This window comes from Marmota monax, unplaced genomic scaffold (assembly GCF_021218885.2).
Source record: "Marmota monax isolate L192 unplaced genomic scaffold, Marmota_monax_Labrador192_F-V1.1 WCK01_AAM20220418_F8-fsc00014, whole genome shotgun sequence".
Classification (NCBI taxonomy): Eukaryota; Metazoa; Chordata; class Mammalia; order Rodentia; family Sciuridae; genus Marmota; species Marmota monax.
In genome coordinates, this window is record NW_026695222.1 from 10,196,141 (window position 1) to 10,211,532 (window position 15,392).

At 48.0% G+C, this 15,392-nt stretch overlaps 3 protein-coding genes across 8 annotated transcripts in view; all 3 read right to left on the minus strand.

The window, feature by feature from the left end:
- Positions 1-3,830: 3,830 nt before the first annotated feature.
- On the minus strand, positions 3,831-5,662 carry Mrps26 (mitochondrial ribosomal protein S26). The gene is made up of 4 exons (XM_046433433.2): positions 5,408-5,662; positions 5,158-5,304; positions 4,961-5,084; positions 3,831-4,340 (listed from the first exon to the last, which is right to left on the minus strand). Exons 1-4 carry the CDS (start codon positions 5,617-5,619, stop codon positions 4,206-4,208), a joined length of 618 nt encoding a protein of 205 aa, XP_046289389.1. The 5' UTR covers positions 5,620-5,662; the 3' UTR covers positions 3,831-4,205.
- A 789-nt stretch (positions 5,663-6,451) lies between these two features.
- LOC124085360 (progonadoliberin-2) lies at positions 6,452-14,309 on the minus strand. Its single transcript, XM_046432983.2, is given in 4 exon segments — positions 6,452-6,490; positions 6,605-6,741; positions 6,858-7,029; positions 7,575-14,309. Coding segments are annotated over 3 exon segments (336 nt in total). The 5' UTR covers positions 7,018-7,029; positions 7,575-14,309.
- A 138-nt stretch (positions 14,310-14,447) lies between these two features.
- Ptpra (protein tyrosine phosphatase receptor type A) overlaps positions 14,448-15,392 on the minus strand; it is a 122,477-nt gene continuing 121,532 nt past the window's right edge. For all 6 annotated transcript variants that reach the window (XM_058575537.1, XM_046433687.2, XM_046433688.2 and 3 more), the window contains one exon: positions 14,448-14,746. In XM_058575537.1, coding sequence (XP_058431520.1) covers positions 14,672-14,746 — 75 coding nt within the window. In that variant the 3' untranslated portion in view covers positions 14,448-14,671. The remainder of the gene's footprint in view (positions 14,747-15,392) is intronic.

A 15,392-nucleotide genomic window follows, 5' to 3' on the forward strand; every position in this document is an offset into this window, starting at 1 on the left:
AGCTTCTGTCACTTTCCCAGTCCCTTTGATGGCACTACAGTGGGATTCTTCCTCACAAGTTCTTGACTTCAAGGGGTTATAGCCTCTGAAGTTGACCCAGGCAGTGTTTTATTCTTTGACATGGATTTTCACTTTATAATAATTCATTAAGCTTCATATTTATTGTTTATGTACTTACCTGTACTGAGAATATATTTGTTAAAGTACCCAACCAGGGAAGTGCCCACTATCATCCCTAGACTGGTCTGTCTCAGGTTTTTTGGATTGCAATATTGTCTCCCCCTATCCGCCACTGTTGGAGATCCAATCCAGGACCTCCTGAATGTTAGGCAAGCACTCTACCACTCCACAGATTCTTGGGGGATCCCCCCAGCCCTGCAATATTTCTTTGGACAGAAGTCCTGCGTTTGGGAAGGAAAAAAGAATTCCAAGCTTGACTCTTCCTGCCAGAATTGTCCTATTTCAGCAGTCAACTGGGCTTATTACCCATGTGTCGGTTTCAGCTCTGTACTTAGAAGTTTAGGGGGAGTTTTCCCAAAGATTTCAGAGAATATTGAGCACCTGTGACTGTTTTCCATGCAGAAAATTGAGTACATTGGAAAAATATGGAGAAGTAACTTCAATTAGACCTAGTGAGGTGTCCTTGATAGAAAAGATTAACAAGGCCCCAGTGCCTGTTAACTTGGCAAGCCCATCCTTCTCTTTTCCTGTCTGCCCACCATATAAGCTGTTTCCCTTCGCTTGGCAGCAGTCTGGCACCCTCACTATTCAGCCTAAGAAATGACCAACTCTGCAAATTTTCAATCTTATCTTCAAGACCTTAACCACCCATCCATCCCTAGGACTTCATGAAAGTCTACCTCATTGATATCATGCTGCTTAGCTTGGAGGATTAGAAGGAGCCAGAGCCAAGTGTAGTAAAACACTTATTCATGAATGAGTGGGGAGACAAATCCTGGGGCAGGGTGGGGGGCCCTGTACTTAGAAGTTCAGGGGGAGTTTTGGGAAAACTCCCCCTGAACTTCTAAGTACAGAGCTGAAACCGACACATAGGTAATAAGCCCAGTTAACTGCTGAAAATAGGACAATTCTGGCAGGAAGAGTCAAGCTTGGAATTCTTTTTTCCTTCCCAAACGCAGGATTTCTGTTTCTGGAGGAACAGAAAACCTTCCCTCCCCCGAGTGGAAATACAAATTGCACTTGTGTCCTGATCCACCCTGTTTACTCCAGATACACAAATTGACCCTCCTCAAATCTTACGAAAGCTCTCACATTTGGATGTCCTACTCCAAATGTATTCACTGGGTAGCCCTCAAATCTACCATTCATCTGTGAGACCTTGAACAAGGGAAGATTCTCTAGGTGGTCCAGGCTGCAGCAAGGATGATTCTGGCAACCCTATTCCTCACAACACAGCAGAGCATGTATTGTAAATAGGAAACCTAACCATTTGGAACTTGAGGCAAGAATCAGAAGAGACCTTGGTATCTGAGAAAGACCATGGCCATCCAGGATTCTGCTGGAAGTTAGACCATCTAAAGGGGGATCCCACAAAACTGCAGACCAGACTGGTGGGAACTGATAGCCTATCTAAGCCCCTTATAGCACTAATTCATTAGAAATAGTACAGATTGACTGGACTTGAGTTAACCTAAAGGTAACACAGGCTGCCTATATGAGGAAGATGGCTGTGGGTAGAGAAAAAAATGCTGAAGCTTGGTTGATAGGTAGACATGTATGACATACTGACCTCAGCAGAAGGTGAATGCTAAGGCGATATAGCCCCCATGCAGGATGTTAGCAGTAGTGAAGTGAAATCAGCCCAAAGAGCTTCAAGATCTGAAGACAGGGGCTGGAGTTGTAACTTGGTGGTAGAATGCTTGCCTTGCATGTGTGAGACATTGGGTTTGATTCTCAGCACCACATATAAATAAATAAAGGTCCATTAAACAACTTAACAAAAAATCTGAAGAGACAGATGGCTTGTGTCTCAATCTTGGCACAGAGAACTTGGAAAGAATGAAACTGGAAGATGGTGACAAGCAGGCTGAGAGAGGAGTACATACATAAAAATGGGTTTCCTAACACAGGCTATGTCCCATGTCAAAGTTTACCACAGGCTTCCATTGCAGGGAATCAGATGTTGTCTGAGGCTGTGGACCAACTGGTCAAATCATGGCCCACAATGTGTGCCCATCAGCTCTCATCCTGGAAGCTACCTTGGGCACCTGAAAGCAGAGACTCCACTGTGCTCTAACCAGAATCAGTGCCCCATGTTACCAGCTGAGGAGGAGGCCATGGCTCTCAGGGTTTGAGTGCCCTGGGGGGGCTGGGTACAGGGCACCACCTCTGCTTGCCTCTTCACAGCTGTTTTCCTCACCTAGAAACATGAGGGTCTGCCCATATTCCTTAGTCTCCATGAATTCTTGGGGATCCCAAAGCCTTCTAGAAGTTAAGGGTCATGGAAAGAAGCTGGGTTTGGTTCTTTTTCCTCTTAAGGTATCTAAAGTTCATGCAAATAGCAGCAAAGGGGAAGCAACTCTATCTGGGAGAAATGTGTCTTTGTCTTTATGTGACATGTAGCTTTAGGGCCTGAACTGGGCTATGGATCTACCTGCTCACCTTATTCAACTTTCTGAATCTTTTTAAAAAATTTATTCTGGTTTGTTATACTTAATGGCAGAATGCAATTCATTTCATATTACACTTATAGAGCACAATTTTTGAAGACACTGATTGTACACAAAGTATCTTATAATATTCAACTTATTGGGTTGCAAATTGTAAACTCAAAATCCTAGTTATTCCATAAGAGTCAAGTTCTGTTTACAAATCTTAATACTCTATGAACAAATCTGGCAGATTCTCTATTCACCTTAAAAGGAGATTTCCTTCTCAGTTAATTAAAATTATTTTAAATGTTTCAAATTCAATGAACTCAAACATGACATGGTTTCAAATACTTAAAATTCTAACTATATACATGTTATTTCTAAATTTTCTTGAAGTTAAAGATTTTTTTCCCCCCAAAAGGAAAACAACATGTCAAGCTAGACAGTTTTAGAACCACCTGCCCAAAGGATAATGGAGGGTTGGGAGTGGGGAGGAAAGCTGGTACTATGTTCCATCATTACTTCATTTTCAAATTGAATTAAAACCACAAATTCCTTCCCAGGTGACTATACAGCTAACTTGACTTTGCACTTTTTTTGGCTCTTAAAATGATTATTTTCCATCTCATTCCAAAAAACAAAAACAAAAACAAACTTTCTTCATTTTCATCCTGTTTGCTAGGAATACACAATTCTTACAAATATTAAAATGATATGATATTCAATAAATGTTATTAAATATAAAAAAAAAAATCCTACAATTTTCTGAATCTTGATCACCTGTATCCCTGGCACCCATAAGGCTTGGTCCAAGGGCTTGACAAGCCACATGAACTCAAAAAGCCTTAGTCAACCAAGCCTCCCCTCCAGCACCAATTCTGAGTGGCCCAAGAATACTGGGCATGCCAGGGCAGATGTAGGTCACTCAAATCACAGGTGGAGAGCAACTAGGAGAAATGCAGTCATGGACATGCCACACCTAGCCAGCAAAGCCCAGGATTAAGCAAAAGGAGACCCATAGCTAATGGTTAATTTGTAGCTCAGGTACCAGGTGTTACCTACTCTTAGCCAGTAGTGTCTAAAGCTCCAAATCAGGGACCAATAAACTTTTTCTGTAAAAAGTTATAATATTTTAGTTTTGCAAGTCATTCAGTAACTATTCCAACTCTTCATCTCTATCATTGTAGTAGCACAATAGTAGTAAAAGAATAGACAAGGTTGTGTTCCAATAACACTTTATTTACAGGCAGGAGGCCACACTTGGCTCAAGGACTGTAACTTGCCAACTACTGTCCTTGATGTTAGGAGATGGTCTGGCTGCCCAAGATAACTGTCACCCAGTCCAACCCTCTGTGAAATGGAAAACATTCGACAGTCTGGTACAGTCCTAAGGTTGTACTTGAGGAAGAACAGGTTACTGTGGTTGAGAATTTCTGACCAAGTGGTGGGTGCAGAGACCAGATGTGAGGGTGGTCCTGGAAAAGTCTAAAAGCTTTCCTCCTTGGAAACACAACTGCTTCATTCTAGATCAGGCCCAGCCCTCCTACCCCCATACATACTCTGTCCCTGATAGGAACTGTCCTTATTGGCCCACTAGGAGCCCCTGTGCTGAGGTCTGACCACCAGACCCTCTTTGGTGATGGCCCAGTTGTAGTCCTTTGGAGAGTCCAAAGCTTCTTCTATCCGGGCCTCCAGATTCTCTTGGGTGATGAAATTTTTAGCCTCCTCCTATTGGGAGAGAAAAGGCCAGCTGCATGGGAGCCCTGCCCATGCGGACAGCCTGGGAAGCCTGCTGGCCTTTAGCCCACCTAGGGAGAGGCTCCAAGCTCTCCCTAGGAAACCATACCTGGAGCCCAGGGCCTATTTGAGTGCCGCACTGACATTCCAGTGGAATAATGTCAGACAGCCTTGGTCATATTCCTCTTTCTTAGACAATCCTCCTGGGTCACAGCCAGAACTTCAAGCACCACCTGTGATAACCTCTGTGTCCCAAGGGGTGGATTCAGTTCCTTGATGCTACCTGGTTATTCTCACAAATTCGGTACTTTCTGCCCTATTTAATTCAAGTCTCATCCACTGCCTCTGGATTATGCCTCACTGGTCTTACATGCCATTCTCAGCTTAGCATAGTAAATCTTTATGACTTTATCAACTGCAAGGTCAAACACACCTTCCTTGTGTGCCCGAGCTACCACCTGCCATAAGCTTGTACACTTTCCCAATTCCACTCCCATCTCCTTCACTCTTGGTGCTTCACAGGCATTCCCCTTGGGCCCCTTCTCTCAGATCCCTCTGGTAACTGAGTCTGCATGCCCAGGAGCCCCAGCGCCTCCGGAGCCGTGGCCCACCTGCAGCTGTAGCACCTCTTGCTCCTTGAGCTGCATCCAAGCCTGCTCTTCTCGGGTGCGGCGGGCCCGTTCCTCGGCCTGCCGCTGCTCCTGCTCCTGCGCCTCCAGCCGCAGTCTCGCTAACCTGCGAGGGGCAAGAGGCCGAGGCTGAGCGGGGTCCAGCTAGGCCAGGGCACCCGGCCTCGGGTCCCACTCACCGCAACTCGTGCAGCCTCTGGTTCTCCGCCTGGTTCCAGGCCATCAGCTCCCGGTGCTCGGCGGCGTCCTCCTGCGCCTTGCGCTCCGCCAGGACCCCGGCTCGGGCCTCGTGCACCTTTTTCCGCACCTCCGACACGAACTCCAGCCTGAGCGGGGACGCGCTCCAAGTCGGCACCCTCTCTACCCGCCCGCTCGCCCCAACACTCCCCAGAGGGCGCCGACGGTCACCTGCCCCTCCGTCACACAGACCTGAGGGCGCGCACAGTCTGGCGATACTGCCGGTAACGCTCCGCCAGCACGAAGAATTCCGCAGGATCCACCGCGGGCGGAGTCTTCACGCGCCCGACCTTAGACTTGGCGGGAGGGTCGTGGCGGGTCTTGCGGCCGCGCGCGGGCAGCAGTAGCAGGGCCGGAGCCCGGCACGGGGGCAACGAGCCCAGGCCGCTCAGCGTGCGGAGCATGGCCGCGTCGCTTTGCAGCTGTCCGCCGCCGCCGCCAGGCCCGGAAGCGGCCGCAGGGCACCTCGGGACCTGCAGTCCCCGGGACCCCGCCCCTCCCCGGGGGGCGGAGCTCGCGCGCGGCTATCCCACCACTCATCCCCGCCCCCGGGCTCGGTCCGGCCCTCCCGGCAGGCGTCCAGGCGGCGGGGTCCTGCCGCCCCTGCTCCATTAGGGAGTTTCTGGGGGAGTGGGATTGGGAGGGGATGAAGGAAAGAGCTCGAGGCAACAGCTTCGCAAACTTCACACTTTTATTGAAGGATGGCTGGACGGGGCGCTCGGGCTGCGTTCTGTGAAGGGAGAGGGGTGGTCATACCTCGGGCTGCTCGGTCCCCTTCCCTCCTGCCATCTGGTCATTTGACCTGCTTTCACGTTGCTCGGATGCACCCGGCTCCTACAGGAGCCTGAGAACCCAGCTTGGGGATTTCCAGCCCGTGACCCTGTTCACCCCAAGCAAGCTTGATGTGTCAAAGCCCGAGCTAACATCACTTAAATTAGGCGATAAGGCTGTGCCTCCTAGGAATTTACCACTTCCTCCTTTAGTTAATGCGCACCCCTGGTGCACTTTACATGTGTTCTATTTGCAACTAGTAATAACTCATTTTCCTACACCTGTATTCTTCTATGGTCTTGGGGAGGTCTACAGTCACTGAGTTGTTCCGAGTCCAAGTCAGTGATCATTTGGCTCTTTGAGCTCTGTGTGAGGTGCACTCCTTCCCTCTTCCCTCTGGCCAGAGGGCCTGCCCACCTTGAAACACACCGACTTGGCTGTCATGAAGTCTAGGGAACACCACAGCTACCACTCTTTTATATGGGCCTTTTTAATACCGTTGTTCTACTGGGGAAAGGGGCATCCCAGTGGTATTTCACACTCCCCAGTCCCCAGGCAGGATGGCCAAAGGGGACCCATGGATAGTCTTGACCGAAGGGGACCTCTTACCACACTCACCATTAGGGTCTACACCAGGTGCTGGTTCCTGTGGAGGGACAAGCGGGCCATGGTCCTGCCCTTCCAAGACATTGGATCCTCAGGGGGAGCCAGTGCATCATTTGGTAGGCTATCGGCAGCCTGGGTTGGGTTGCCAGCTGCAGGGCATAAGACCCTTCCTCAGAAGGGAACAAAGGCACCTGCCCCCACCTCCCTAACCCCAGGAACCAGCATTGTCTTCTTCCCACTCAAGCTGGGAAGACCTATCACCAACCTGAGGACCTAAAAGCACTTGGGAGGTCCTGGAGTGAGCTGGAGGCTCGTTTTCCTCCGGGGTACCAGCCATAGGACCAGTGCTGAGCCCTCGAGGGTCCAGGGTGGACAGTCAGCAGCAGTAGGAGCAGCAGCAGAAGGCCTAATCTAGAGCTAGCCATGGCAGCACTGCTCTGTACGACAGTGGAGAGCACTCAAAAGTCTGACACTGCATCTCAGGGCAGCTTATTATTTTCCAAAGCCTTTCCCTCTGCGCCAGTCCTCCCCCAGAGCTCTGGAGCACAGGCTCCCTCCCCAGTTCTGAGGGCCCTCTTAGTTAGCCAGGCCCATCCCTCCTTCCTTTGGGAAGTTCTAGAAGTGGAAGATTAAGAGGGGAATAGACTTCAGGCCAATAGATGGGAAGATGGTTGGATGGTCAGGGGAATTCTCCATAAGTCAAGTGGCAGAGTAGGGTATTTGGAGCACCTGAGTTTCTGCTCCTTTTCTCTGTGGCCTGTTATCTCTCTTCTTTGGTAGTTGGGGATATGGAATGGATGTGTGGTGACTGGAGTAAATGTTTCCACCCCTGTCCCTCTCATGCCAGGAGTGACAAGCTCAGGAAGAGATTAATAGAATTGGGGGAAAAAGGAAAAGGGGTGGAAGGGCTTGGGAATAGGAAAGAGGGACATTGTGCCATGCACCCAAAGAGAGCTCCAGCTAGGGCGGCATTCTCACTCACCAAGGGAGAGCTGTGGAGGTTGCTCCTTCAGGCAGCTGCAGACCCTAGTCAGACAGCCCCGGTATTTATTGACCAGGAGGTGGCTTCTCTTGCTCCTGGCCCATGGATTCCAGTGACGTCTTGAAAAGGAGGTGGGGTGGAGAAGTGCTTGCCACTCAACCCCCTTCCTGCTGGCTCTAAGGCCACCAGACCAATGCTCCCTCTGCTCCCTCATCTTCCCAGGGGGCTTAAGTCAAACATAAAAATCAAAATGGCTGCAGAGTGGTCAAAAGGAGAGCAAAGATCCTTTTCCAAGTCTTGAAGTTTTACTGACAGTGGTAAATTGCCACAAGGTTTCATGTTGGGAAACGAACTTGACAAAGGGCACAAATTTCTATTATTAAATACCTTGTAAGGTTTGAAAAACACCACAATGACCAGTTTTATCTCCTGACCTGGATATTTCAATGGACTTAGAAAATTCACCACCACCCCAATTTGCACTGGACTTCACTCGATCCTATTTCTCTCCCAAAGCTGCATGGTCCCTTTCAGAGACACCTAACCTGTTTCCCAATTTGCAAATCTATTTTGCACTTGGATAAGACTAGCTTTGCTTTTATTTTAACCTTCTTTATGATTTCTTGTTTACAGAAGTCACAGGATTTCTGCTCTAGCTGGTCCATGTCCTGGTCTCACCTTTCCACTTCCTAGGGTGTATCAAACTCTTGCCCTGGAGCTGTATATAGCCCTTCCTGACCCCCAAAGAAAACTGTGGCCGAGAGAGGGGCAATGCATTGGGATTCCCTGACCCAGCTCAGGGCTCTGCCCAGTGGAAAAGAGGTGAATAGAGTGGGGTGCTCAGCAACCTAATTGGAGATCTGGGGGAGGCGTGACCACTCTCCCGGAGAGCTTGTTACTCACCTATAAAATGGTCTGAATGGAAGTGTTCACATTCATACACCTGGCACCAGGGTTGGGTCACTCCAGTTGTAGGTGGGTTTTTTGCTGGGGTATTACCTACCCCTGCTTGTTGCCCACTTAAACATGCCCATGTTTGGGGACCTGAAGTCTCCTTTAAGCTATCAACTGGGGATAATTTTGTCTCCCAAGGTTCAAACCCCTTTTCATCCTGTGCTTAACCCAAGACCATTTGTGAATTGGACATAGCTAGCCTGCGATCCTGGAAACCAGCCTTTGCCTCCAATCCTGTGTCAGTGGCTCAGCCTTCCACTGCTAACCACTGGTCTCAAGGGGTCAGAGCTCTATTTACAGAGTTAATAGCCTATCTCCACATCTGAAATCAACAGCAAATGCCAGTGCCAGGGTCAGGCTCGGCAGCGTGGTGACCAGAATCTTTGGAGAGAGAAGATGCGTCATATCCTGTGATAAGGATGGGGAAAGGTCACGACAGACATGAGGGGCAGCCCTGGCACCTGGGCTTCAGGATGGGCCCAGATGTGACTTTCCAAATTGACTTATCAGCAGAGACCTGAAATAAATCTGGGGACTGTATGTTCAGTTAAACTGTATTGGGAAATACAGAGACTTTGTTAGCTAGGTTATTCTTAGGAAAATATTTGCTTTATGCTTTAGTGAAAATAATAACTCTTTGAATTCGATCAACTAGTCTTGTTGTCTGGTTGAGTTACAGAATGTTCCAAAGGCCCCAATGGTGTATGCATGTACAAATGTGTAACAACAAATCCCACCATTATGTACAACTATAATGCACCAATAAAAAGTATGGAAAAGAAATAAAAAACAGTCCCTGGTGGTAGTAGGTGTGTTGATGTACACCCTGTAATCCCAGCAACTTTTGAGGCTGAGGCAGGAGGATCATGAGTCTCAGGCCAGTCTCAGCAACAGCAAGGCCCTGTCTCCAAAACTGAAACCAAACAAAACAAGTCATAAAGTTCCTGGTAGTTTGCCATCCCTCCTGGCCGGGGGGTGGCTGTGGGGATCCAACCCAGGACCCTTGCACATGCTAGGCAAATGCTCTATGACTGAGATATATCCCTGTGCCCTTGGTGTTTATTTTAAAAGAGGAAAGAGAGGCTGGGGTTGTGGCTCAGCGGTAGAGTGCTTGCCTAGCACGTGCAAGGCGCTGGGTTCAATACTCAGCACCACATAACAATAAATAAAATAAAGATATTGTGTCCAACTACAACTAAAAAAATATTTTAAAAAAATAAGAGGAAAGGGGTGACTTTTTACATTTGTGTGTGTTTGGGGGTGGGGTGGGATTAAACCCAGGGCCTCATAAATGCTGCATGCTAGGTAAGAGATATACCTATGAATTAACTCCCCTTTTCTGTAACCCCACCCCCAACACACACCAAAAATTCCAAACCAAACTAAGCTTTTTTAAGGCAAGGTCTGGTCCCTTTCTTTCTGGCCACATGCTTAGCTTTTCAGGACTGTTTCATGTCCCTTCCAGACCACCAACCCTGGAATTCATCCTTGTATCCCTTTTGGCAGAAGAGGAAAGCCACTTATTTACTACTGAGTTCCAACTACGCCTGGTTCTGAGGGTATCAAATCACTCACTGTAGCTAGGGTCAGTTGGGAAAGCAGAGGGTGAGAGCAGAATGCTTAGGTGTTGTGGGAGACATGCACAAACCTTGGATAGTGGCCCAGGGCCAAGAATAAAGATGCATTAGCTAGCCAGGTGCAGTGGCGCATGCCTGTAATCTAAGTAGACATGGGAGACTAAGGCAGGAGGTTCACAAGTTCAAGGCCGGCTTCAGCACCTTAGTGAGAACTTGTCTCAAAAATTAAAAATAAAAAGGCTGGGGATATAGGTTAAGTACCCCTACCCCAAAATTAAAAACATATGCTGTTTGTAAATGTTATGGTTTGGATGTGAGGTGTCCCCCAAAAGTTCACGTGTGACAATGCAAGAAGGTTCAGAGGAGAAATGATTGGGTTGTCAAGAGTCTTAACCAAATCAGTAACTGAAGTGGTAGGGTGTGGCTGGAGTAGGTGGGAATTAGGGCATGTCTTTGGTGTATATATTTGTATCTGGCAAGTGGAGACACCCTCTGCTTCCTGATGATGCGAGCTGCTTCCCTCTGCCACACTTCCACCATGATGTTCTGCCTCAGTTGGAAGGGTGGATCTGCTTACCATCCCCAAGGAACGCAGCTGGCCTTCTGCGGACTAAGACCTCTGAAACCATGAGCCCTTAAACTTTTCCTCTCCTAAAATTGTTCTGGTCAGGCCCTTTAGTCATAGTAGCAAAAAAACTGACTAAAACAACAGAGTTGTGGACTCAGAATGGTATTCTGGGGTGATCTAGCAAAGGGACAAAATGGAGAAGGGCCAACAAAGGAACTGCTGGTGATCTGTGGGTTCTAGCATGGCAGGGTGGAGACTGGGTGGAACCCGAAGGACTGGGGGAAGCCTGGGGATGGGGGCCAGCGACAGGTACCTCTGGACCACTCTGGGGAAAGGAGGCAAGTGGAGGAGAGCTGAGGGTCCACATACACAGTCCAGGACCTCTAAGCTCTAAGGAAGGAGACTGGAAGCAGTTAATGAGGTCCAAAAAGAATCACTAGTGTTGGCAGCAGGTCCACCTTGGCCCCTGGAGCCCCTACCTCCACTAGTTTGTTCTGCATGCCAGTGTGGCCAGCTCACAAGGCCATGGCGAACTTGCGGTTTTTCTGTTCCTGCTTGTCCGTCTGAGACATATGTATCCCACGGGAATGCCTTGATCTTTTCTGGTCTGATGGACTTATTGTTAAGGGAGGTTTCAGTACCTGACAATATTGGATGTTGAAACTAAATTTCTCCCCCCTCCCTCCTGCTTTTGGGTAGTTTTCCACTTCTGCTGCTTGGGGTATAAAAAAAGGTGTGTTAGCAATAAAGATTATTGACTCCTGGATGAAGAACCTTGGTGTCCTGTGTGTCTTTTAACCTCGCCGTCCCTCGCCGGACTCGGCTCCCTTGGCCGGATGCGGCACACTAGTACCAGCGGGGAGCTGGTGGACAAGGGGAAAGGGATCCCTGGGGTTTAGCACCTAGGCTGCCCTGGCAAGAACCAGTGAGAGTCGGGGTGAAGTGAGGAAGAAGTAGTAGTCAGAGGAGAGACTTTCTTACAAGCAAATAGGGACTTATGACAGCATTGCAGGGGAAGAACTTAGGTCTGGGGGAAATGACTTTTCCCCCTTTTTTCTTCAATGAAAGAGACTTGAGTATCTGGGGGTGGTGGTGAAAGAAAATGAAGCCCAGAAGGGAGCCGACTCAATATTAAGTGAGATCTCTAATGAGTGGCAGGACCCAGAATTTGGGGTGCACAGTGGGCGCTGGCTGTAACTCTTCCCTGCAGGGAAATAAACTTACCCACCCTAATTCCCTGGGGCCACAGCTGATTGGATGTGAGGTACCGGATGAAGCAGTCACCCCAGCCCTTCTCACACACTGTGCTGTGAACGCCCAGGACATTGTTCTTTGAACTTACACTAGTTCCTGTTGGGTTCATGTCTCTTGCACTCTGAGTAAGAAAAGAGTTAAGGGGGAGGGATGAAGGGATAAGGGTTAGTTCTATGGAAAGGAAGCAAAGAGATGAGGTAATTCCTGCTGGAAGATAATTGATTAGTAATCAGGTGAAATTTAAAATATTGGCCCAGCCACTGACCAAGTCAGCACAGACTCTAGCAGAAACCTCAGAAACCTGGTGAGGCCACATTGATGTGCTCTGCCCAAAGCCAGCCTTGCAAATAGGAGATGAGCCACTTGCTGGGAGTGGAAAGGCAACATAGGGACAGAGCTTCACTTGCATGTTCAATGATGGCTTGCTGACCCCACCACCATACTCCTATATCTGCTGGACTTAGTCACACAGAGGGTTCAAAGGGTAGCTTGCAAGGGCCAGGGTCTTCTCTTCAAACCAGCATCCCTAATTGGAGATCTCTCAGATTCTTTGTTTATCATGCTTCTTTGGAAACTACTGAGTTTTGAGTCAATTGCCTCCTGTAGTTCCAACAGAAGGACTGAATGCCTCTAATGACTTGCACTCACCTCTTGAAGCTTCCAGAAGTAGTCTGTTGTAGTGTCCCTGCCTCCTGTAGGCCTCTGGACTTCCTTTCTCTCGTACTTCACCCAAACATCATGAATATGTGGTGTACACTGAGTGCCCTCTTGAAGCCCGAGTTACAGTCTCATCTGGATTTAGAGCCTCTGTAATGCAGCTCCACTTGATCTTTTTCCCTCTATATTCAACTCAATTTCCAGCATCCCTTCTTGGATCTAGTTCAAGCTGCATTGCTCCAGCAAGCCATGGAACACTGACCTGAATGTGCCTCCATGGGCCAGGCTGGAGTGCTACCTCTCACTCTTGAAGCCTTTGAGCCCAGAGCCTGCCACAATTCTTCAAGGAAGGCCAGAGGCTGCAGGCTTCCTCCCTCAGCCCTGCCCTGCCAGCCTGGGCAATCAGTTTATCTTCTGCTCCCATCATGAGCTGCTCCTGAGGCTAGGAGGAGTGATAAGCAGACCCACCCTTCCAACTGTATCCCAACTAAAGGTCACACTTCTCAATACTCCTTGTAATTAGGTACAGCCATAGGATTATGTTTTAGCTACTGGGCTATGAGAAACCAAAAATGCAACTTTTGAGCTGGGAACAGTGGTGAATGCTTGCAATCCCAGGTACTGGGAGGCTGAGGCAGGAGGACTCCAAGTTTGGGACCAGTTTCAAACTTAGTGTCTCAAATAAGACAGTGAGAACCTGCCTCAAAACGAAAAATAAAAAGGGTTGGAGATGTAGCTCAGTGGTAGAGCATCACTGACTGGGTTCGATTCCCAGTGTTGCCTGCCCCCACCTGCCACCACCAAAAAAGCAACAACTTTTGCTAAAAATGAAATTGTTTTGTGTTTACACTACATACTTTTCCCCCCTTGCCTGATTCAGATGCAGATGTGGAAGTGATTCAACTCCTGCCACAGGGATGAGAATTATATTTTGAGGACCATGAATCTGGAAGGTAGAAGGATACTGGGTCTCTGGGTAGGGCAGACTGTTATATAAGGAATACATAAACATTTATATTATTTAAGATACAAAACTTGACATGTTAAACACATCAGATTTGAGACCAAGTTGAAATCTAAGAATCCCATCATCTTGGCTTCTGGATTTGAGACTTTTCCACATTAAAGTCCTGGAAATTAGGACATATATGAAAGGATGTGGAAGCCATTTGACACAATCAATGTGGACACAAAGACTTTTCTGGGTAGTGACACAATCTAAATGGCTTTGAAGCAAAGCAGCAGAGCTGGAGAGGACAGAGACCAACCTCAGGTCTAAGGCTGAGCCAGTTCCTCTTCTCCTGGTGGCCCTACCCTTTGCCATCTTCTCCAGGGTGTGAGGCTGGATGAGACCACTAAACAAAAGATGTGCTGGGAAAGAAAGGAGGGTCTTGGAGATCACATCAGAGATGGAGGAGCTGTGAATGATAGAAATGGAGAGCTGGGGAACTGAGAGACAGCAGCAATATAGTAGGGCCAGGAACAGCCTAGCCCTGTCTGGTTGCCCCACCCCAGACAAAGGGAGAGACATTTCCTCAGGGAGTCAAAGCTTTTATTACCTGATAATCCCTAGTGTGGTGCCAGAGATACCGCCCTGGTCCCATTACTCCCCCCAGGGGGCTGCTGGGATGTGGAGGTGTGTTTGAAGGAGGTGAGATAGAGAGAGGGATATTTACAGTGTAGGCAGGGAATGGAGACTTGCATGGGGATCCTGGGACAACCATTTCCTCAAGAGTTCTGAGAACTTTGTGCTTTTTTCTTAGCTGGTGCCAAGCTACCTGGAATGGGTTTATCTTCTTTAGGAAAAGATGTTTAAACCAAAAAACAATCCAGCCCAATTTCCAGGCTGAGGATTACACGATATCAGTCAAACATCACACTATTTAATTCCCCAATAAAACATTGGAAAAAGGACTATCAGTGCTAACACATTTACATATAAAATCTCCACCTAATAGGTAATAGAAGCCTATGTACCAATTTCTAAAACAGTTATAAGATATATACACAATTTTGGGTATATTAACAAAACAGAATATTACAAAATATTAAAGGCAATTCTCCTGTCCACGGGGCCTTGTCGCCTGTTACTTGAAGTTGGCATAATCTGAGAATGCATCAATGTATTCCTGCACCACCTTGTAGCAGAACTCATACTGCTCCTGGAGAATGAAAGTGGGAAGAATGCCAAGGTTATTGAAGAGTATGTGGAACCATAGTTCCTAACAGAGCTGTTTTTAGAATGGAAATTGGAGAGGAAATGAATGTTTGTGGACTTCCACATGCACCTCGACCTGTCTGCCCAAGTTCTGATAGCTCTGCCCTCTGGATTAGCACAGTGGATGTTCTGCAAATAGAGCTGACTGGACTGGCAAGGACAAATACGAGTATGCTGGGCTGGGAAATGGTGCACCTTCACCATGGCTGCCAGACTGGCATGTGTTCTGCTCTTAATGTCTCATCTCCTGGTAAACCTCCTAAAATTTACTTTTCTTTTTCCCCTCAAACATTTCTCACTCCAGAAGTTTTAGGAAAACATTTGTGGATGTCCACACTGTTAAAAGTCAGATCTCTTAATAGGGAGCCTGAACAGAACAAAGGTAAGTAGTCCTGCTCCCCGACCCCCAACCCAGGGAGAAGCATAAACAAGCCCTGGGGGCACCCGAGTACCCCTTGTCTAACGTGTCACATTCCCACTGGTGATAGAGGGTATATTCCCACTGCAATCCTGCCTCTCAAGGCACTTGTGGGTTTGGACACCTTGGGGAAGGGTGGGACTCCTGAGGGGGACTCTGAAGGCCTTCTCCC

What these genes read in the sequence shown, in the direction of transcription:
- Mrps26 (XM_046433433.2), bottom strand. Translation starts at nt 5,619, where the DNA reads ATGCTCCGCACGCTGAGCGGCCTGGGCTCGTTGCCCCCGTGCCGGGCT. An exon ending in CAGACTGTGCGCGCCCTCAG is followed by an intron (nt 5,305 to 5,407) that starts GTCTGTGTGACG and finishes GTCCCCGCTCAG; the next exon opens with GCTGGAGTTCGTGTCGGAGG. An exon ending in AAGAGGTGCTACAGCTGCAG is followed by an intron (nt 4,341 to 4,960) that starts GTGGGCCACGGC and finishes CTCTCCCAATAG; the next exon opens with GAGGAGGCTAAAAATTTCAT.